Source organism: Oryctolagus cuniculus, chromosome 7 (assembly GCF_051225735.1).
Source record: "Oryctolagus cuniculus isolate XC-2025 breed Fujian yellow rabbit chromosome 7, ASM5122573v1, whole genome shotgun sequence".
NCBI lineage: Eukaryota > Metazoa > Chordata > Mammalia > Lagomorpha > Leporidae > Oryctolagus > Oryctolagus cuniculus.
The window spans coordinates 3,490,062-3,513,221 of record NC_142873.1 but is presented as its reverse complement, the minus strand read 5'-3'; the positions used below and the strand labels follow the sequence as shown (position 1 = coordinate 3,513,221).

The 23,160-nt window shown below is 46.6% G+C and overlaps 2 protein-coding genes and 1 non-coding gene across 13 annotated transcripts in view; 1 reads left to right on the top strand and 2 right to left on the bottom strand.

Annotated features, from left to right (window-relative positions):
• KLHL20 (kelch like family member 20) overlaps positions 1–990 on the bottom strand; it is a 73,643-nt gene extending 72,653 nt beyond the window's left edge. Inside the window, exon 1 of one of the 3 annotated variants that reach the window (XM_070077132.2) lies at positions 832–990. The gene's annotated coding sequence lies outside the window, so the exon portion shown is untranslated. Of the gene's footprint in view, positions 1–74; positions 167–831 lie in introns of those variants that run through there. The other 2 variants (XM_070077133.2, XM_089299410.1) reach the window with 2 other exon arrangements.
• Positions 991–1,003: 13 nt separating this feature from the next.
• The window catches only part of ANKRD45 (ankyrin repeat domain 45), a 76,450-nt gene continuing 54,293 nt past the window's right edge, over positions 1,004–23,160 (top strand). Inside the window, exons 1-3 of one of the 9 annotated variants that reach the window (XM_070077138.2) lie at positions 1,033–1,264; positions 4,290–4,342; positions 22,418–22,760. In XM_070077138.2, the coding sequence (XP_069933239.1) occupies positions 22,433–22,760 (328 nt within the window). In that variant the 5' untranslated portion in view covers positions 1,033–1,264; positions 4,290–4,342; positions 22,418–22,432. Of the gene's footprint in view, positions 1,265–4,289; positions 4,343–6,462; positions 6,581–6,826; positions 6,848–6,893; positions 7,321–7,875; positions 8,018–22,417; positions 22,761–23,160 lie in introns of those variants that run through there. The other 8 variants (XM_070077134.2, XM_070077135.2, XM_089299414.1 and 5 more) reach the window with 8 other exon arrangements.
• Positions 19,523–19,629, bottom strand: LOC127493777 (U6 spliceosomal RNA). The gene has a single exon (XR_007924321.1). It is a non-coding gene; the product is annotated as a U6 spliceosomal RNA (small nuclear RNA).

Here is a 23,160-nt window from a genome sequence, read left to right as displayed (position 1 = left end):
ACAGAAAAACAGGAACTTAGTAAAAGCTCTTTCTGCTCTTTCCGGCAACAACTTCGCAGGATCCATCCACTCACTCGGTCAGGAACCCGGACTCGCCCGTCCTGCTGCCTCGCGGGCCTCTGGCACATGCACAACCCACCTGCCCTTACTGCGCCCGCTAAGACGATGCTACGTGTAGGCGGGGCGCGGGGCAGTCCCGGCGGCTAAGCCCGAGTCGTCTCTTCTCGAAAAGTGCTTGGAGTCGCTTAGCTCCGACCTCGCCCCAAACGCATCTACGCGGCGACCCCTGATACCCACAGCAGGGCACGGCTGGTTCAACACCGCACCTGAAGGCCGTGAACTTGTCCCGAAGTGCCGGCGCAGCACGAAGCGTCTGCCTTCAAAGACAAAAAACTGCGCCTCCAGCAGCCCGAGCAGGGCAGGCAGAGTGCGGCTCCAGACCAGCCCTCGTTCCAAGTCTGTCCTCCGATTCCTGACACAACGCTCGCTCCCCCCTTGGCAAGGCTGCGCCGGGGCTCCGGGGCTCCGGGGGACCCACGGCACCCCCTTCCTTCCCCGGGATGCCAAACGCCAAGGGGGAGACGTCCGGAATGCACACCTCAGCTCCCCGGTTCCAGCCTAGGGCGGTCAGCCGGCGAGAGCCCAGTCTGGCGCCCCGCAAGGCCCGGCCCCGGTGCCCCAACAGCCTCTTCTTGGGGCCGCCTGACAGGCGACGGACGAAGCCCGGCCCCGACCCCATAGGGCAGTCCAGCAACTTGGGACCACAGCTTTGCAAAGCGAGCCCTGGGGCGCCGTAGGCTGCACGCTGCAGCTCTAAGGAGGCTCACTTACCGGCTCTGACACTTTCTTCTCTGCCGCAGCCTCCTCCGCCTCCTCCACCCGCCACTCCTCTGCCTCCGCCTCCACCGCCGCTACCACCACCAGGATGCAGCTCCTTCAGCTATTTCCTCCCCCCTGCACCCGCCCCTCTCCAGGGGCAGGAAGTAGTCCGGCTCCTAAATCGCTCCCCCTGGAAACGACACATTCCGCCGAGAGGTTCCGGTGCACCCGCGGAAGTCACCGCGCCCTTCGCTGGAGCTCGCAGGAACTTCAGATCCGCCTGCCCATAACCCGAGGGTGAGCACCTGGACAGTTCACCGCGGACCAGCAGTACTTGAGTACTGAAGTCTGCTCCTTTCTTCATCGTTTTCTATAGGAAAAGCAACAGAGATGCGAGTGGAGACAAGTTAACGGAAAGCTAGGAATTTTAATTTACTTGTAGCAGGTAGGTTGCTTTAGGGCAGGCTTGTTCCTACATCCGTAGCTGTCAGGCCCTACCGTGTGCCAAGTGCTGAGGATACACGGACGAGTCAGAAATAAGCCCAACCCTCTAGATTTTCCACAGCACAGCTTTCACTACACCAGGTTCTTTCCAGGACTCAGGCCGCGTCACCTTGTCCTAGCTGCTCAGTATGCACCACCCAGGCGCTTCGTGGAGGGCTTGTGCGGACTCGTTTCATCATGATTTTTTTTTTTTTTTTTTTTTTGACAGGCAGAGTGGACAGTGAGAGAGAGAGACAGAGAGAAAGGTCTTCTTTTGCCGTTGGTTCACCCTCCAATGGCCGCCATGGCCGGTGCACCGCGCTGATCCGATGGCAGGAGCCAGGAGCCAGGTGCTTCTCCTGGTCTCCCACGGGGTGCAGGGTCCAAGCACTTGGGCCATCCTCCACTGCACTCCCTGGCCACAGCAGAGAGCTGGCCTGGAAGAGGGGCAACCGGGACAGAATCCGGCGCCCGGACCGGGACTAGAACCCGGTGTGCCGGCGCCGCTAGGCGGAGGATTAGCCTAGTGAGCCGCGGCGACGGCCTTGTTTCATCATGATTTTAAAATTTATTTGTTTATTAATCTGAGAGGTGGGCAGAGAGAGGGTGCTCACATCTGCTGCACACCCCAAAGGCCCCCAGTAGTAGAGGCTGGACCCTGTTGGTCCAGGGCTGAAGCCTGGGACCTGGGAACTCAGCATAGGCCACCCCCCATGTGTGGCAGGAACCCAGCTACTTGGGCCATCAGTGCTGCCCTCCAGAGTGTGCATTAGCAGGAAGCTGGAAGCAGAGCCAGAAACTGAATCCAGGCCCTCTGATGTGGGATGCAGGAATGATGGTAACCAGTGTCTTAACCACTGGGCTAACTGCTCACTTGCGGAGTCCCTTTAGTAAGGGAAACTTTTTTTTTTCCAATTTGTCTTTTCTACAAATGTTCCCATAGCACACAGCCACCTGATTTTTATTATATATTCAGAAAACAAGTGATTCAAGTGTAAGATGAGGGTTTCAATTTCAGGAATACCAATGAAAAACTGCTGCTGACTTCTTGGTAACTATGCTAGATTAAGCATTAACTGAATTTTTAAAGTTTTATTTTATTTATTTGACTGAGTTACAGAGAGAGGTGGACACAGGGGGTGGGGGGAGAGGGAGAGAGAGAGGTGTTTTCCTTCTGCTGGTTCACTCCCCAGATGGCTGCAATGGCTGGAGTTGAGCCGATCTGAAGCCAGGAGCCAGGAGCTTCTTCCAAGTCTACTGCATGGGTGCAGGGGCCCAAGGACTTGGGCCATCTTCCACTGCTTTCCCAGGCCACAGCAGAGAGCTGGATCCGAAGTGGAGCATCTGGGACTTGAACCGGCGCCCAAATGGGATGCTGGTGCTGCAGGCTGGGGCTTTAACCTGCTGCACCACAGTGCTAGTGCCAGCATTAACTGACTTTTCTTTTTCTTTTTAAGATTTATTTATTTGTTTGAAAGTCAGATTTACACAGAGAAAGGAGAAGCAGAGAGAGAGAGAGAGAGAAAGAGAGAGAAGTCTTCCATCCGATGGTTCACGTCCCAATTGGCCGCAATGGCGGAGCTGTGCCGATCCGTAGCCAGGAACCAGGAGCTTCTTCTGGGTCTCCCACACGGGTGCAGGGGCCCAAGGACTTGAGCCATACTCTACTGCTTTCCCAGGCAATAGCAGAGAGCTGGATCAGAAGAGGAGCAGCCGGGTCTTGAACTGGCACCCATATGGGATGCTGGCACTTCAGGCCAGGGCGTTAGCCCGCTGTGCCACAGCACCAGCCCCTAACTGAATTTTCTTTAGCTGTTTTTTACATAGTGCCTACCTAGGTTTGTCCATTTGTTCTGAACGGAAGAGATACCTTTTGTTAATTAGCTTGTAGTGGAGCACACATGGCCTTTAGATCTGGAAAACTATAGGTTCAAATCCTAGACCTGTGACTGACTAGTTTTGTGATATCCATTAGATTTCTACTTAATGTGTACATGTGATATATACTAATATATATGTATAAATTATTTTCAATGTTTCAAAACTTTACATAAATGGGCCGGTGGCACAGCTCACTAGACTAATCCTCCGCCTTGCGGTGCCGGCACTCTGGGTTCTAGTCCTGGTTGGGGCGCCGGATTCTGTCCCGGTTACCCCTCTTCCAGGCCAGCTCTCTGCTGTGGCCCAGGAGTGCAGGGGAGGATGGCCCAAGTGCTTGGGCCCTGCACCCCATGGGAGACCAGGAGAAGCACCTGGCTCCTGGCTTTGAATCGGCACAGCGCGCTGGCTGTAGCGGCCATTTGGGGGTTGAACCAACGGAAGGAAGACCTTTCTCTCTGTCTCTCACTGTCTAACTCTGCCTATCAAAAAAAAAAATAAAACTTTACATAAATGGTATAAAAGTCTATGCCTTCTTCTGAAACTTAGTTTTTCCACTCAACATTCTGTCAGTAAGATTTTCCCGAGGTGACCAGTGAAGGTCCAGGTCAGTCAGTATCACCCAGGAAATGCAAGTCCTCGGGCCCCACCACAGACCTTCTCAGTCAGAAACTCTGCATGTTGGGCCCAGTGACCTGTGTTCTAATAAATTCTCCTGGCGATTGTAATGCATGTTAAATTTGAGAACCATTGCATTGATTATGAGTGTCCACTGCTATTCTATTGTACAAGTATAGCACAGATTTTTAAGAATCCATTATTCTACATATTAGTGTTTTGACTGTTTCCAGTTTTTCCCATGAAAAACAATGTAAATTCTTGCATATGCCTCCAAAAGCACCCTTGTGAGAGTGTCTCTAGGATAGGTACCTAGGAGTAAAATTGCTGGGTTGCATTCTGTGTATAGCTCCAACTTTACTAGGATGAGTTAAATTGCCCTCTAAAGTAGTTGTTTTGTTTACTGATAATGACAATGCTAGAGAATACTTAGTATGGCATGGTATCTTAGCTCATCAGTATTCATACCAGTCCTCTTTCCTGTTTTACAGATGGTAAGGATTTTAAGTAACTTGCCCGAGTCACACAGCTAGTAAGAGACAGAGTGAGTACTTGATACCATGCATAATGATCCAAGAGTCTGTGATTTCTGCCACAGTGCTCTGTTGATTTGCCCACCAGCAGTGTCTGGGAGTTCTTCTTGGTCTATATTGTCATCACACTTGTTGTTTTCCAACCTTAAATTTCTTTTTGCCAATATGATGAGTATAAGATAGTAGCTGACTGTAGATCAGATCTATGTTTGTTTATTAGTGAGACATGTGAAGCTGGCGTTAAAGTTTCCCTTTTGTGAATTGTTTTTTGTAGAAAATATCTTCAAAGGGATCCTTAGCTTCTTCTATAACATGAATTGTAATGTTTAGTTATAAAAATTTATAAAGTATGATAATTAGGAAGATGTAAACAGGTTAAGGAATGCTGCTAACCAAAGACTGATTTTTTTAAAACTCCTGGCCAGGATAAGAGCAGTCCCACCTATTTTTGTGATCTGTGATTCATTCCTGACCTACTGCAGTCTGGTTTGTGCTTCTGCTACTCAATTTCTTTTTTAGCACGGTTAAGTGTGAATCAATCCTTTCTATTTATATTAAGGCATTAAAAACTCCTTTAGTAATATGCATATGGTAAACTAGGAATTTGCAATATTTACAGAATTTCTGTGACCCCAGTAAGATTATGCCATTAGGGAACCTGAATTTCTGGTTGAAAAATACCTAAAACAGATTTCACCAGGGTTGGGTGTGAGGCAGTGGCAGTAGTCAAATAATTCTTCAGGGGTTGGTGAACTTTACTTTGAATCAGAAATTGCATCTTGTCTGTTTAAAATATTGTACTTGGAACCTAAGGTTTAGTGGTAAATAAGACACACTGGGCTCCTTGTTTTGTGTAATTTTCATTCTTGAGGAGACAGAAACCAAATTAACATGCGAATTACAGTTCATTCTTTAATCACAACTGGGATGATTAAAGGTGACCTATAGGATGTTAAGAAAACATCTAGTTGGGGCCGGCGCTGTGGTGTAGCGGGTTAACGCAAGTGCCGGCATCCCATATGGACGCCGGTTCAAGTCTCGGCTGCTCCTCTTCCAAACCAGCTCTCTGCTATGGCCTGGGAAGGCAGTAGAAGATGGCCCAAGTCTTTGGACCCCTGCACCCACATGGGAGACCCAGAGGAAGCTCCTGACTCCTGGCTTTGGATTGGCGCAGCTCCAGCTGTTGGTGCCAACTGGGGAGTGAACCATTGGACTTCAGGCCAGGGCCTTAACCCACTGTGCCCCAGCGCCGGCCCTAGTGGCTGCTTCACTTTCAGTCCAGCTGCCTGCTAATGCACCTAGCAAAGCAGCAGATGACCCAAGTGCTTGCGCCCCTGCATCCACATGGGAGACCCAGAAGAAGCACCTGGCTCCTGGCTTCGGTCTGGTCCAACCCTAGATGTTGTGGCCATTTGGGGAGTGAAGATCTCTCTCTCCGTTTCTTCTCCCCTCTCTCCGTAACACTGCCTTTCAAATACATAAAATAAATCTACCAAAAACGTATAGGAATGAAATAGTCATTTAGGATATGACTGTCATTTTTAGCCCTTGTTTATACTCCTGTGTTCTTCCTACTTTTTAGTTAATATTATGATTAGTGGTGAATTAAGCCTGGGATTAGAGTTAATTTTCAGTTAATTGCACTTAAGACTTTCAATAAACAGTTACATTTGGGAATTCTTTCCTTCTTATGAAGATCAATTAAAAACAGACTCCTGTACAATCATGTACAATTATGCATCCTAAATCATCCTCCATCCAGAAAACAACAAAAAACTGAAAAACAGACTATGAAAAAAAGAACATATGTTCAAGTGAGACACCTAAAATAAGCCTTGCTCTCTGTCAGTTCAGTGGGAAATGAGTCTTCAGTTGGGCAAGCATGTGCCGTGACTGCAGGGGCAAGCGTGCAGCTGCCAACTTCTAGATTGTTGTTCCTGCCTATAATGTCAAACTCTGCAACCGTGACTGCCAAGTTCAGTTCACTGGACTAAGAACAGTTTCATAACTACGTTTTTTAAAAATGCAAATTTATTCTTAGATTCCAGAAGGTCAGATTGAGGATGGTGGTATTTGCTTGGGCCTTAAGCCAAGTATTCTTTTTAAAGCCAGGCTACTCCGCCTTCAGCTCCTGTAAAATACTGCTTCCTCCTCCTTTATGGCTTCCTTGCATAAATAGAAAGAAGTAAATATTTTCCTTCACACTTCAGCACAACACCTGGTCTTCACTCTGCGGTTGGCGTGGACATGTATGGTTACTAGGTGAACTTGGCCCTTGCCTGCTGATTTCTTTCAATACCCTCTTCCTCTCCGCTCCTCCCTCCCCCAGACTTCCCTTTATAAAGTTGTGTTTTGGTTTCTTAAAATTCTGAATCAAATGGGCTAAATGTTTTAAGTTCCTTCTGCTCCCACGGTACTTGGCACCTGTTGAGGTCTCAAGAAATGTTCCTTGTAGGTGACCGTAATGACCATACATCAGGACAAAGGCCCTCAAAACTGGAAAAAGACGTAGGCTGGTAGGCTGTTAAAATTTCAATCCTTCTTGATTTTTAGACTGCTTCCTTCTATTTCCTGAAAATCCTCCCGTGGAAAGGCCGAAGAGCAAGACAGTCCGGCAACCCACGTGCACGCTTTATTTTTTTCAAATTGCGTTTTCTAACTGGTAAAATAAGCACCACCGAAAATGTACAGAATAAAGCCCGCCCGCCACCGCCCGCGCACGGCACGGCCTTCACTTGCAGGAGCTCGAGTGCCCCTCGCGCGCCCCGCGTCCCCTCGCGCGCCCCGCACCTCCCCGTGCGCCCCGCGTCCCCCCGTGCGCCCCGCACCTCCCCGTGCGCCCCGCGTCCCCCCGTGCGCCCCGCACCTCCCCGTGCGCCTCGCGCGCCCCGCACCTCCCCGCGCGCCCCGCGTCCCCCTCGCGCGCCCCGCACCTCCCCGTGCGCCGGGGACGCGTCGCCGCGGTGACGGCGGAGCCTCGGCCGGCGAGGTGAGTGCGGGCGGGCGAGCGCGCCGGGGGCGGCGGGCCGGGGTGCCAGGGGGTCGCCGGCGTCCTCCCCGGGCTGCGGGCGCCCGCCGCGGCGGCCTCGGCCTCGGCCTCGGCTCAGCCCAGCTCTGCGCGCCGGGCCTGTGCCTTCCCGCAGGCGCCCGGCGGCGGCGCGGTGGGGCTGCCCGCCGTGTTCTTCCCGTGGGCTGCCCTTTTGGCCACATCCTTCAGAAATTACCTATTTTTGAAGGGAAAAAAAAAAAATCAGTTGGCTGACAAGGCTCTTCAGGATGTACGACGCCATCACGGCCGGCCGGCTTTGTCTCCCTCTGTGCAATGTATTTAAGCTTCATCGAACGACGAAGTTACACAGAGCGAGCGAGGGAGGGACGGAAAGAGCGCCCCCGACTTCTGGTCCTCTCCTCAAACAGCCTCAGTGGCCGGGCCGGGTCTGCCAGGCCAGTGGCAGGGCCCGGTGCGCGGAGGGCGTCCCCTGGGGCGCAGGTGCATCTGCAGGGAGCTGGAGGGGGCGTGGGCCGCCAGGACGCGCACCAGAGCTCTGATGCGGTGGGATGCCGCCAGCCCCTGTGCTGTTTGGTTTCGCTCTTCTCCTTACCTGGGCCGTGGCTCTCTCCTCCTTCTAGGACTCTATCTGCTCCTCAGTGGGACCTCCCCACCCCAGTCTGCTGTAACCGTCCAGGTACTTCATTCTCCAAGCGGCACCCTTCCTGTCTCCCTTAGATCCCTTCTCCCACCGTCCTTGCTGACTTCCTGTTCCCTTCTTTGCTAGACCCACGCCAGGACCTTTGTTCACATTCTGTAGTTACAAAGAAAAGTGTGCAGGCTTTCCCCCACACCCTTTAGTAAGGAGGGCAGATGCTGCCGTCGATTCAGAGAAGTTGCCTAATTCACCCGTAATAGAAGGAGGACTACAGCGTTACCTTTCTCGCTTTCGGGTTAGACTTTGTTCTCTCCTCCCTGTGCTCATATTTTCTGTAAGGTTTGGTTATGTGTAGTGAGTTTACCAGTTTGATTCATGTTATTATTTTTCTTGGGTGAAGAAAATTTCATTTATTTTAGTCTATGATCTAGGTTCTTTTATGCGCACTTATTGATAATTAGGAAATCTAAGTGTTGGTTGTCAAGTTGAGCTCAATCTATACTGAGTATCTTTGGCTGGTTCTGTGCCTGAGGTGATGCCCTGGGTATGTGGATGCATGTGGATAGCACATGAAATTGGTTCTGAGACAGTGTCTGCGTCCCTTTGCCATCTCTTGGCTCTGGGATGATGTCCCTGGTACACTGATACTCCTTGCCGGTAAGAGGTTCCTGGTTATAACGGGTGGTTCATGTGTCTTCTTGAGCAGCGCTCTCCTGGCTTGGTCAGAATTCTGTAGCTCTGCTTGTCCCAGTTCCACCTGGCTCCCTCAGCTGCACCAAGCTCCTGCTGTGGTTCCTTTCCCTCCAGACCTAGGGAGTGTGGTTTGTTCCAAGCTTTCTCTCCTTACAGAGCCTCCTTGCCTATGAGCAAGTACTGTGTGCTGCCTCTGTGTCCTGTCTGTCTTAAAGTAGTGGCCCTCAGAATTGCCGGTCTTGGGTCTCCATTGTAGTCTGAAAAATTAGTGATCCCAAAGAGCTTTCTTGTATGTAGGTTATGTCTACCGACCGATATAAACAAATTCATATGTTAACATAACCACCAATGTTTCTCATGAAAACGTTTCTTATGCAGAAAATATTAGTGAGAAAGTGGCATTTTTTTTTTTGACAGGCACAGTTAGACAGAGAGTGAGACAGAGAGAAAGGTCTTCCTTTCCGTTGGTTCACCCCCCAAGTGGCTGCTACGTCTGGCGCGCTGCACCGATCTGAAGCCAGGAGCCAGGTGCTTCTCCTGGTCTCCCATGTGGGAGCAGGGCCCAAGCACCTGGGCCATCCTCCACTGCACTCCTGGGCCTCAGCAGAGAGCTGGCCTGGAAGAGGAGCAATCGAGACAGAATCTGGCGCCCCGACCGGGACTAGAATCCCAGGATGCCGGCATCACAGGCGGAGGATTAGCCAAGTGAAAATACATTTTCCAAGTGGAAAATACATTTTTCATAAACTGTTTATATGTTAATGTGATTATTTTCAGATGAATTAAAATAAAGATTTCTCAGTTTTGAATTCTTTTTTTTGTTAAGGTTTTCTTTTTTTTCTTTAAAGATTTATTTATTTTATTTGAAAGGCAGAGTTACATAGAAAGAGGGAGAGGAAGAGACAGAGACTGAGAGGTCTTCCATCCTCTGGCCCACTCCCCAAATGGCTGCAAAGGCTGGAGTTAGGCTTATCTGAAACCAGGGGCCAGGAGCTTCTGGATCTTCCACGTGGGTGCAGGTGCCCAAGCATTTGGGCCATCCTTTGCTGTTTCCCAGGCCATTAACAGGGAGCTGGTTTGGGAGTGGAGCAGCCAGGACTCAAACCATCGCCCATTTGGGATGCCAGCACCACAGATTGGGGCTTAACCTACTACGCCACAGCGCCAGCCCCACACTGAATTTCTAATAGGTTAAGTGTTGACAGATAGAACCCACATACAAAAATTTCTTTAGGGTTTTTAATTTTTAAGACTGTAAAGATCCATGAGATTAAAGAATTTGAGAACTACTGCTCTAATGATTACTCCTGCATTAATGTGAACATTTGAGCTCTATTCAAGGGCATATCAAGAGTAGCTATGAGGCCGGCGCCGCGGCTCACTAGGCTAATCCTCCACCTAGCGGCACCGGCACACCAGGTTCTAGTCCCGGTCCGGGCACCGGATTCTTTCCCGGTTGCTCCTCTTCCAGGCCAGCTCTCTGCTGTGGCCCGGGAAGGCAGTGGAGGATGGCCCAAGTGCTTGGGCCCTGCACCCCATGGGAGACCAGGAGAAGCACCTGGCTCCTGCCATCGGATCAGCGCAGTGCACCGGCCGCAGCGTGCCGGCCATGCCGGCCATTAGAGGGTGAACCAACGGCAAAGGAAGACCTTTCTCTCTGTCTCTCTCTCTCTCACTGTCCACTCTGCCTGTCAAAAAAAAAAAAAAAAAAAAAAAAAAAAAAAAAAAAAAAAAGAGTAGCTATGAGTATTATGTCTTTATGTCTTGAATCTTCTTTCCAAATTTGATCTAATTTGTCTCCAGATCTCTGAATTAACGTGGGGTCAGACTGATTAACCATAAACACATGCTGTCTAACTTCTGTTGGATTCCTTCTTGTTGGTTGCCTGAAATAGTCTCTTTTATGGTTATTTTAGACTATCTAGAGGTAAAACAATATTCATTCTGTAATCAAGTAGCTGGTGGTAGTAGAATAGAAAATCATTAGTTCACACCCTACATAATTTATTCTATATTATAACAAAGCAGAGCAAAACAAAAGGTGCAATGGGTGTTTGACCTAGTGGGTAAGACACTGGTTGAGACGTCTGCGTTGCATATTGGAGTTCTTTGGTTCAAGTCCTGGCTCTACTCTTAATTCTAGCTTACTGCTAATGTGCACCCTGGGAGGCAGCTCAAGTGGTTGGTTCCCTGCCACCCATGTGGGAGACCCTGTTTCTGGCAAGTTTACAATCTAATTGTGTGGATTTCTTAAACACTTGAAACATTAGAAAATAATGTAATAACCATATTTGGTATGTTGTGTGGTACAAACTATAGAGAATGGCCTCTGGAATTCTAAGGAGAGAGAGGCCAGGGTGCATTGAAGAAAGAAGTTGGTATGGACATTGTGGTACGGTGGGTTAAGCCACCACTTAGGATAACTTCATCCTATGACCTGAGTGCTGTTTTGTGTCCTGGCTGCTTTGTTTCCAATATGGCTTCTTGCTAATGCAGCTTGGAAGACAGCAGAAGATGGCCCAAGTACTTAGGTTCCTGTAACCCATGTGAGAGAATAGGATGGAGTTCCTGGCTTCTGGCTTCAACCCAGCCCAGATCTAACTGTTGCAGCCATTTGGGGGAGTGAGCCAGTATATGGAAGATTCTCTCTCTCTCTCTGTCTCTCTCTCTGTTATTTCTTCTCCGTCACTCTGACTTTCAAATGAATCATTTATTTTTAAAGAGTAGAATCATGGAATTTTTAGGACAGTAGATTTTGTATATTGGCCTAAATAGGATTTGGAATGGAAGAGATAAAAAGCTATCCTGTAGGCCTACTAGCAGGAATGCCTATGAAACACAAATAAAAGTTTTTCGGTACCTTCAAGGTCTTGTCTGAGGCCTGCTGGGCCAGTGCAGAAAGGCATTCCAGACAAATCCTCCTTTTATTCTTCAAGGTTTGAATGTAGATATCTGAAGCAGAAATATTTCAGAAGACCAGAGCTGCTATTAACAGGGTAATGAAATAATTTATTGTCTGATTGTAATGGATACCTTTGAGGGGGAAAGCAGATGATATTAAAAATTATAGCAGGGGAACAGATGTAACTGGAACTGTCCTGGATTTATTGGGACATTTGTCACCCAAGCTATCAACAACAGACACATGCTATCTAACTTCTATTAGGTTCTTGCTTGTTGATTTCTTGGTATAGTCTTCATAGTGGCTAACACTAAAGTTTTTCACACTGTGGGTTACGGCTCATGTAGTGGGTCATGAAATCAATTTAGTAGGTGATACTCAGCCTTAAAAGAATGGAATTAGAAACAGCAGTATGTTACACATGTAAAGAGAAATACTATTTTGTTTAATTATATGTACTCATATATGCATATATATAATATCTATATATGAATATATATGGAGAGAGAGACACACACACACAGGACATCCATATCATGGTCTAAATTAGCTGTCTAATCATGCATGCAACTCAGTGAGAAGAAATTATACTTTACTGGAAATTGCTTATTATATATAGTCTAGTATCTTATAATCTACTTCTTGAACATATTGCCACATCATGTTGCAAGAGAGACTGTGAAATGGTTTTATTCCACTATAACAATTAGTTCAAAATTAAGCCTGATTAAAAGAAAAGGCAGGGGCTGATACTGTGGCATAGTGGGTTAAGCTGCTGCCTGTGGTGCCGGCATCCCATATGGACACTGGTTCAAGTCCTGGCTGCTCCACTTCTGATTCAGCTGCCTGCTGATGATCCTGGGAAAGCAGCAAAGGATGGTCCAAGTGCTTGGGCCCCTGCACTCATGTGGGAAACCCGGGTGAAGCTTCAGCCAGGCCCAGTTCTGGTCATTGTGGCCATCTGGAGAGTGAACCAGCAGTTTTAAGATCTCTTTCTCTCACTTTTCTCTCTCTCTCTGTCTCTCTATAACTGTGCCTCTCAGATAAATAAAATGAGTCTTTAAAAAAGGCAATGGGGTTCTATTCTAAAAGAAGGGGAGATTAGCTATTCAGGAAGACAGCCAGTAGTCTACATTGTATGCTCCATCGGGGCCCGCATAATCACTGGGAGGCTTAAACTGAGCAGAACCTGGGAAACTCTAGAGGGTCAGCCTGTAAGAACCCCAACATATTTCTCACAGCAGAAAGTTTGACTAGCACCCTGCGTCTGTCACTGTGTTGAGTGCTCTTCGATGAACCTCGTATCCTTAAAGTCAAGGTCGTGGGATTGAGCAGCTGACTGGCCGAGCCTGAGTTTTGTGCTATTCACAGGGTTGTGCTGAGATGGAGAGGAAGATCCTGTCTCTGTTTTCTGTAGCCTGGAAATTGACTTCATCTTTCATTAGAAGAAGTTTCTAAAACAGAAAGCAGGATGCTTTAAGGAAGAGGGGTGTGTGTGTGTGTGTGTCTGTGTGTGTGCATGGGCATAGATGGTGGGCAGCTGGATGCCAGACACACAGGATTATAGGTTCCTACTGTATTTATTCTGTAAAGTGGAAGACATGGACTAACAATTTCAAAGATAGGATTTGGACCCAATCATGTAGTGGAGTCACGCGTGACTGGATAACTCAACTCCTGTTCTCAACCCTATCTACCTTGTGTGTTTCCTTTATAGAGGCTAGAAAACGGAGAAACTTCTTTTTTCTTTTCTTTTCTTATTTCTTCCTCTGATGGGACAGACACATCATACAGGCTGGCCTATAAGATATAACTGGAAGTTTGTTAGGACTTGTTAGGAAAGATGTTGTTTTGCTTTCTTCTTAAAAGGGATTGATAGCACCAGTATCCCCTGGGGGATTCTTTTTCTTCCTGCCATGAATGAAGATATAATTCTGGGAGTTAAGACAGCCATCCTGTCACCACAAGGCAAAAGTCATGAAGATGAAAGTCTTACACACTAAGTATGATGGAATAGAATAATAGAAAGCGTTTGGATCTATCTATCTATCTATCTATCTATCCAGCTATATATTTTTTTGACAGGCAGAGTTAGACAGAGAGACAGAGAGAAAGGTCTTCCTTTTTCCGTTGGTTCACCCCCCAAATGGCCTCTACAGCCGGAGCGCTGCACCAATCCGAAGCCAGGAGCCAGGTGTTTCCTCCTGGTCTCCCACTTGGGCCATCCTCCACTGCCTTCCCGGGCCACAGCAGAGAGCTGGCCTGGAAGAGGAGCAACTGGGACAGATCCGGTGCCCCAACCGGGACTAGAACCCGGGGTGCCGGCGCCGCAGGCTGAGGATTAGCCAAGTGAGCCGCGGCGCCAGCCTGGATCTATATTTTTGAGCTTGAACCCTAACTTCTTGTATGTGAGAGAAGAATCTCCTTCTTTTAAGAGTCAATCCTGGGGCTGGCATTGTGTTGTAGTATGCTAAGCCTCTGCCTGTGGCAGTGGACGGAAGATTGATCTCTCTCTTTTTCTCCCTCTTTCTGTAACTTTGCCTCTCAAATAAGTAAAATCAAGAGTCAATTCTATTAATTTATTGTATTATTTACAATCAAATAATTCCCAATTTTAATAGCTTATCAGTATTGTACACATTTATGGAAGGAAGAGATTAATAGAGGGCTGTCAAAAGAAGATGCTAATGTTCTACCAATTTGAAATGTGTATCGAGTGGTAACTATAATCCCATTTCTTTTCTTTCCCCACAGGACTAATGACAGTTTTCTTGCAATGCTCTAGACTGTTGTTCCTTAAGAACAGGGTCAGAAGTCCATGGCCTGAGGGCTGCTACCTGTTTTGTATTAATGGTTTCTTTCTTTTTTTTTTTTTTTTATAGGCAGAGTGGACAGTGAGAGAGAGAGACAGAGAGAAAGGTCTTCCTTTGCTGTTGGTTCACCCTCCAATGGCCGCTGCGGCTGGCGCGCTGTGGCCAGCGCACCGCGCTGATCCAAAGGCAGGAGCCAGGTGCTTCTCCTGGTCTCCCATGGGGTGCAGGGCCCAAGCACTTGGGCCATCTTCCACTGCACTCCCGGGCCACAGCAGAGAGCTGGCCTGGAAGAGGGGCAGCCGGGACAGAATCCGGCGCCCCGACCGAGACTAGAACTCGGTGTGCCGGTGCCGCAAGGCGGAGGATTAGCCTAGTGAGCCGCAGCGCTGGCCGTATTAATGGTTTCTTTAAACCCAGACATGGCGATTCATTTGTGTATTGTCTATGTCTGCTTTCATGCTACAGCTGAAGAGTTGAGTAGTTGGATAAAGAAGGTAGGGCCCACAAACCGACAATCTTTGCCACTGGGCCCTGATCCCTACTTAAAGATGTTGTTCCATTTTCCTGCGGACTTTATTGTTTCTGTCATTCTGTATGGTCCTATTTCAGTGTCATCTCTTTGACATTCTTATTTCAGGTTTTTTCTCTTCATTTCTCTGATATTCCTACTTCTTCACCATGTTCATTTCCTTTGAAAAAAATCACAATCTGATTGTTTTCTTTTTTAATGCCTATGTCCATAGAGCCTATGTTACTAGACTATAGGCTTCATAATAGGAGGCTTCTTTTCTGTTTTAATGACTTATTAGGACCTGTAGTTCCTGACAGTTAGGAAGGAATTTAATGAATATTGAATATAGAGGTCTAATTCCCACTAATTTCGGACTTTTACATTAGCTGTCTAGTTGGCCTTTTGCCTTTATTTTGTTGTTCCTCTAACATATGTTACCTAGACTTGTCAGACTGATCTTCCTGAGACAGGTGGGGTTCCAGCATTAAAACCTGCAGTGACTCCCTGATATAGTCAAACCTACCGTGTAAGAGTGTATTTCTGCTCATTTGGCATCGCCTGTGCTTGACCAGGCTGGCCAGCTCGCGCATTCTCAAGCATGCCTGGTGATTTTAGCTTTGGTGCTTTCGTTTACGCTGTTCCATCCAGAGTTCCCTTCCTTCTGACTTGTGCATGACAAAGTCTCGCCCATTCTGTATGGTGTGGCTTAGATGCCATGTTCAGTAAATACATGATTGTCTTTTCCTTTTTTCTACACCTTTCCTTCTCTTTCTGCCCCCTAACCTCTAGTAAACATCCTGAATCTGGGGCCAGTGCTGTGGCACAGCAGGTTAAAGCCCTGGCTTGAAGCGCTGGCATCCCATATTGGCACTCGTTCTAGTCCCAGCTGCTCCTCTTCCGATCCAGCTCTCTGCTGTGGCCTGGAGTAGCAGTAGAAGGTGGCCCAAGTCCTTGGGCCCCTGCACCCATGTGGGGGACCCAGAGGAAGCTCCTGGCACAGCTCCAGCTGTTGCAACCATCAGGGGAGTGAACCAGCGGATGGAAGACCTCTCTCTGTGTCTCTACCTCTCTCTGTAACTCTTTCAAATAAATAAAATAAATCTATAAAAAAATCCTGAATCTTGCATTCATTCTTACTTTTTTTTTGCACTTAAAATTTTTATTTTTATTATTTTTACCTAGAAACATTTTATTTAAGATATACAAACTGTGCATTTCATATATACAAATTTAGGAACATAGTGATTCTTACTGCCCTATCCTCCCTCATACCCACACTCCCACCCTTCTTCCTCCTCCTTTTCCTATTCCTATTCTTACTTTTTCCCCCAGAAACCTTTTATTAAGGAATATAAGCTTCATGCATTTCATACATACAAACTTAGGAACATAGTGATTCTTCCCACTGTATCTGCCCTCCCACCCACACTCCCACTCTTCTTCCTTCTCCCTCTCCTATTCCCATTCTTATTTTTTACTACTGTCTGTTTTCAATTAACTTTATACACATATGATTAACTCTGTACTAAGTACAGAGTTCAACAAATAGTATGAAAAAAAAAAAAACAACAAACCTGTTCTTCCAATAGTTGAGACAAGGCTGTTCAAAGTCATTGCATCTCAAAATGTCAGTTTCATGCATCCATACCCTCTGCGTAGATCCACACTGCCCTTCTGATATGCATGGAGTTTCCCCTGGAGTTTTCTCCCTAACTCTTCCCTGAGATTGCACTCTCTCAACTTCTTTTTTAACCGTCTTCCCCTAGACTAGAGCAGTAGCCTCCCTCCCTATTCTGCCATTTTGAAATCTCCCTCTTCTTTTTAAAATAGTGTTATTTTAAAATAATTTTCAAATAGCTCTTTAAAATAGTGGTTATTGTGTCTACTTGTATTTCTTTTTTTTTTCTTTTTTTTTTAACTTTTATTTAATGAATATAAATTTCCAAAGTACGACTTACGGATTACAATGGCTTCCCCCCCATACCGTCCCTCCCACCCGCAACCCTCCCCTTTCCCACTCCCTCTCCCCTTCCATTCACATCAAGATTCATTTTTGATTATCTTAATATACAGAAGATCAGCTTAGTATACATTAAGTAAAGATTGAGAGAAGAGAACTTGAACTTTGACTATGACCTTGTCTAAATAAGATCAGAGTTGGCAAACTCAAAAGGCTTCCGTAGCCTTGGCATCTCATGACTAGAGCCTAGGGAGATTACTGACACCATAAACAAGAGTGTCAATTTGTTAAGTCAACAACAGGAGTCACTGTGCAGTTACTCCCCATATAGGATCCCTGTCATTAATGTGTTTTTTTTTGTTGTTGTTATTGAATAATTTTATTGGCAATGTGAGCCTGATATATATTAGGAAAGATGTATATCAGAGCTCTTGGAAATAGTAATGCTATTATTTTATTTCATATTGAAAGCTAATAAGAATAGTGGGGGAGAGAGTACCTTAAACATGATACAATCAGTCTTTCTTCCTGGGATTGGTTACAACTAAAAATGGATATAATAGTGTTATCTTTTGCAATGAATACATATAAGCTATTTTCTAAATGCAACTCAGCAGTCTCAAGAGCTACTACTAGTAGACAATTCAGTGTATAACTGGACACCCCCTCTCACTTACTTTCCTTTCCCTATTTTTTTAATTTATTTTTTTTTTATCTTTTATTTAATGAATATAAATTTCCAAAGTACGACTCATGGGTTACAATGGCTTCCCCCCCCATACCGTCCCTCCCACCCACAACCCTCCCCTTTCCCACTCCCTCTCCCCTTCCATTCACATCAAGATTCATTTTTGATTATCTTAATATACAGAAGATCAGCTTAGTATACCTTAAGTAAGGATTTCAACAGTTTGCTCCCACACAGAAACATAAAGTGAAAAATAATAGATGATTTTTTTTTAAATGATGATGAAATCAGATCAGACCTATTGTCATGTTTAATCCCAGTGAGAGTCAAGTTGGGAATTGATAATTTCTTTTTTTTTTTCTTTTTTTTTTTTTTTTACAGAGGATCAGTTTAGTGTACATTAAGTAAAGATTTCAATCGTTTGCACCCCCATAGAAACACAAAGTGAAATATACTGTTTCAGTACTCGTTATAGCATTAAGCCTCAATGTACAGCACATTAAGGACAGAGATCCTACATGAGGAGTAAGCGCACAGTGACTCCTGTTGTTGACTTTACAAATTGACACTCCTGTTTATGGCATCAGTAATCTCCCTATGCACCAGTCATGAGTTTCCAAGGCTATGGAAGCCCCTTGAGTTCTCCGACTCTTATCTTGTTTAGACACGGTCATAGTCAAAGTGGAGGTTCTCTCCTCCCTTCAGAGAAAGGCTCCTCCCTCTTTGAAGACCTGTTCTTTCCACTGGGATCTCACTTACAGAGATCTTTTTGCCAGAGTGTCTTGGCTTTCCATGCCTGAAATACTCTCATGGGCTTTTCAGCCAGATCCGAGTGCCTTTAGGGCTGATTCTGAGGCCAGAGTGCTATTTAGGACATCCACCATTCTATGAGTCTGCTGAGTATCTCACTTCCCATGTTGGATCACTCTCCCCTTTATTTATTCTATCGGTTAGTGTTAGCAGGTACTAGACTTGTTTATGTGCTCCCTTTGACTCTTAGTCCTTTCATTATGATCAATTGCGAACTGAAATTGATCACTTGGAATAGTGAGATGGCATTGGCACATGCCACCTTGATGGGATTGAACTGGAATCCCCTGGTATGTTTCCAACTCTACCAATTGGGGCAAGTCAGCCCGAGCATGCCCCAAATTATACATCTCTTCCCTCTCTTATTCCCACTCTTATGTTTAACAGGGATCACATTTCAGTTAATTTTCAACACTTAAGAATAACTGTGTGATAATTACAGAATTAAACCAGTCATATTAAGTAGAACAGACAAAAAAAAATACTAAGAGGGATAATGTATTAAGTTGTCCATTAGCAGTCAGGGCTATGCTGATCACGTCACCATTTCTCATAGTGTCCATTTCACTTCAGGAGGTTTCCTTTTTGGTGTTCAGTCAGTTGTCACCGATCAGGGAGAACATATGGTATTTGTCCCTTTGGGACTGGCTTACTTCACTCAGCATGATGTGTTCCAGATTCCTCCATTTTGTTGCAAATGACTGGATTTCGTTGTTTCTTACTGCGGTATAGTATTCTAAAGAATACATATCCCATAATTTCTTTATCCAGTCTACCGTTGATGGGCATTTAGGTTGGTTCCAGGTCTTGGCTATTGTGAATTGTGCTGCAATAAACATTAGGGTGCAGACCGCTTTTTTGTTTGTCAATTTAAACTCCTTTGGGTAAATTCCAAGGAGTGGGATGGCTGGGTCGAACGGTAGGGTTATATTCAGGTTTCTGAGGAATCTCCAGACTGATTTCCATAGTGGCTTGACCAGTTTGCATTCCCACCAACAGTGGGTTAGTGTCCCCCTTTCCCCACATCCTCGCCAGCATCTGTTGTTGGTAGATTTCTGTATGTGAGCCATTCTAACCGGGGTGAGGTGAAACCTCATTGTGCTTTTGATTTGCATTTCCCTGATTGCTAGTGACCTTGAACATTTTTTCATGTGCCTGTTGGCCATTAAAAATATGGAACGCTTCACGAATTTGCGTGTCATCCTTGCGCAGGGGCCATGCTAATCTTCTCTGTATCGTTCCAATTTTAGTATATGTGCTGCCGAAGCGAGCACGTCTGCTTGTATTTCTAAAATACTTATTTAACTTATTTGCTTTTAACTGGATAAATATTCACACACATATACATCTTTTGGTTCTACTTTTTTTCATGTAATATTCTATTGTCATGATTCATTCATACTGTTACATGTCTTAATTATTTATTGCTGTGTAACAAACTAGTCCCAAACTTGGTAGGTTAAAAACAGAACACATTATCTCAGTTTGTGTGGCTCAGGAATCCTGATTAAAGCTCATATAGGGCTGGCACCGTGGCTCACTAGGCTAATCCTCCACCTGTGGCACCAGCACCCTGGGTTCTAGTCCCAGTCGGGGCTCCAGATTCTGTCCTGGTTGCTCCTCTTCCAGTCCAGCTCTCTGCTGTGGCCCGGGAGTGCAGTGGAAGATGGCCCAAATCCTTGGGCCCTGCACCCGCATGGAAGACCAGGAGGAAGCACCTGGCTCCTGGCTTTGGATTGGCGCAGCGCGCCGGCCATGGCAGCCATTTGGGGGATGAACCAACGGAAGAAAGACTTTTCTCTCTGTCTCTCTCTGTCAGCTCTGGCTGTCAAAACAAACAAACAAATAAACAAACAACTCATATAGATCCTCTATGTGAATTTCTCTCAGGAGTCTACTATCAGGTTACAGCCTGATGTTTGATTTATCTTTAGTTAAGCTGGGGCACTTCAACTTCCAAGCTCACTCAATGGTTGGCAGAATTAAGTTCCCCATAGGTTATGGGACTCCAGACCTCAGTTGTTATTGGCTGTTACTAGAGTTGCCCTTGGTTCCTTGAAAAGTGGCTCTGTCCATCGCAGCATATGAGAGCCAGAGAGAAAATGCCTGGGGCCAGCGTTGTGGCTCATTTGGTTAATCCTCCACCTGTGGCGCCAGCATCCCATATGGGCACAGGGTTCTAGTCCTGGTTGCTCCTCTTCCAGTCCAGCTCTCTGCTGTGGCCTGGGAAGGCAGTGGAGGATGGCCCAAGTCCTTGAGCCCCTGCACCCGCATGGAAGACCGGGAGGAAGCACCTGGCTCCTGGCTTCGGATTGGTACAGCTCTGGCTGTTGCGGCCATCTGGGGGTGAACCAACGGAAGGAAGACTTTTCTCTCTGTCTCTCTCTCACTGTCTATAACTCTACCCTTAAAAAAAAAAAAAAAAAAGAGCCAGGGAGAAAATGCCTGTAAGAGAAGAACCACAGTCTATTGTAAATAAATTGTGGAAGTGACATCCGCTACTGTTGCTATGTTCTTTTCATTAGAAGCAGGTCACAATGTCCAGTCCACACTCAGGAAATCACACAGGGTGTGAATACCAGTAGGAGGTCAGGGTAAGCATTGACAGCCATGTGAGTTCACCACATGGTACACCCCTGTCAACTGCTATATACGATTTTGTGAGATTTTGCCACAGTTTATGCTCCTCTTCCAGGTTGTTTGCTGTTGTGAACAGTGATGCCAACAACATTTTTTTTAAAAAGATTTATTTTGTTTATTTGAAAGACAGAGTTAGAGAGAGTGGTAGAGACAGAGAGAGAGGTCTTCCATCCGCTGGTTCACTCCCCAGATGGCTGCAACGGCCAGAGCTGTGTTGATCCAAAGCCAGGAGCCAGGAGCTTCAGGGTGCAGGGGCCGAAGGACTTGGGCCATCTTCTACTGCTTTCCCAGGCCATAGCAGAGAGCTGGATCAGAAGAGGAGCAGCCGGGGCTAGAACTGGCATCCACCAGCGTTTAAGGCCAGGGTTTTAACCTGCTGTGCCACAGCGCCGGCCCCCCAAAACATTCTTTACATATAAGAGGACTGTGCTGCTCTTCTCTGAATCCTTCTCAATTGGAACTGTATTCCGGCACAGAAAGCACCATTAAGACTTCTTTGATTGATTCTACCTTCAGTTAATTTAGTCTTTTCTAAACTCCTGTAACATTTCTTCTGTTATGGCACTTACCACTTACCCCTTGTCAATTTTCATTATTTTGTGCCTATTTTTTTCCCTTGAAATAGTGAGTTTTTGAGTGCAGTGATAAATTTGATGTGTTTTTTTTTTTTTGTAATTTTTTTTTTTTTTTTGACAGGCAGAGTGGACAGTGAGAGAGAGAGACAGAGAGAAAGGTCTTCCTTTTGCCGTTGGTTCACCCTCCAATGGCCGCCATGGCTGGCGCACTGCGCTGATCCGAAGGCAGGAGCCAGGTACTTATCCTGGTCTCCCGTGGGGTGCAGGGCCCAAGCACTTGGGCCATCCTCCACTGCACTCCCTGGCCACAGCAGAGAGCTGGCCTGAAAGAGGGGCAACCGGGAAAGAATCTGGCGCCCCGACCGGGACTAGAACCCGGGGTGCCGGCGCCACAGGCGGAGGATTAGCCTATTGAGCCATGGCGCCGGCCTTTTTTTGTAATTTATATAGTGGCTACACAGCATTTGGTGTGACGGCAATTCAGTAGTTTCTGTAAAGTGCGCGTATTTTTGTGTATAATGCCTGGAAAACCGGGACAGGCATTTGGCATAGTGGTTGTCACTGCTTGGAATACCTGCCTCCCTTATCAGAATATGTGGTTCAAGGCCCTGTTCTTCTGTTTCTGATCCACCTTCCTATCTAGCTTCCTGCTAATATGCATCCTGGGAGGTAGCAGATGGTGACTCAAGTACTTGGGTTCCTGCCACCCACATATGAGACCCAGATGGAGTTCCTGGCTCTTGGAATTTGGGGAGCAAACTAGCAAATGGAGGACCTCTCTCTCTCTCTCTCTCTGTTTGCCTTTCAAATAAAGAAATAAATGAAACTTTTTTTGTTTTTTATTTAGGTAATTGTGGAATTAATGGAGCCAGAAGGACCCTCAGAATCAGTGAGTTCAGAAAAATCAGTATTTTTTTCATCTCATGAAGACGATAATCAAGAATCAGAATCGGAATCCGCAGGCACCGCGAACCCTCTCCTACAGCCTGCTCTCACAGGGGACGTCGAAGGTCTGCAGGAGATCTTCGAGGATCCTGAGAATCCTCATCATGAACACGCCATGCAGCTAGTCTTGCAAGAAGACATTGTCGGGAGAAATTTGTTGTATGCGGCTTGCATGGCTGGGCAAAGTGGCATTATTAGAGCCTTGGCAAAATATGGCGTGAATCTGAACGAGAAAACTGCCAGAGGTATTTTGCCTTTTTTCCCTCATTGGTGTATGAGTACCTGAAGATGCTGTTTACTGTCCTTAAGGTTGGGTGATTTTTTTTTAGCATTTTATTTATTTATATTTATTTGAAAGGCAGAGAGAGAGGGTGAGAGTAAGAGAAAGAGAGATGTCTGTTGGCACCGCGGCTCACTAGGCTAATCCTCCGCCTGCGGCGCCAGCACACCGGGTTCTAGTCCCGGTCGGGGCGCTGGATTCTGTCCCGGTTGTCCCTCTTCCAGGCCAGCTCTCTGCTGTGGCCAGGGAGTGCAGTGGAGGATGGCCCAAGTGCTTGGGCCCTGCACCCCATGGGAGACCAGGATAAGCACCTGGCTCCTGGCTCCTGCCATCGGATCAGCGCGGTGCGCCGGCCGCAGCGCGGC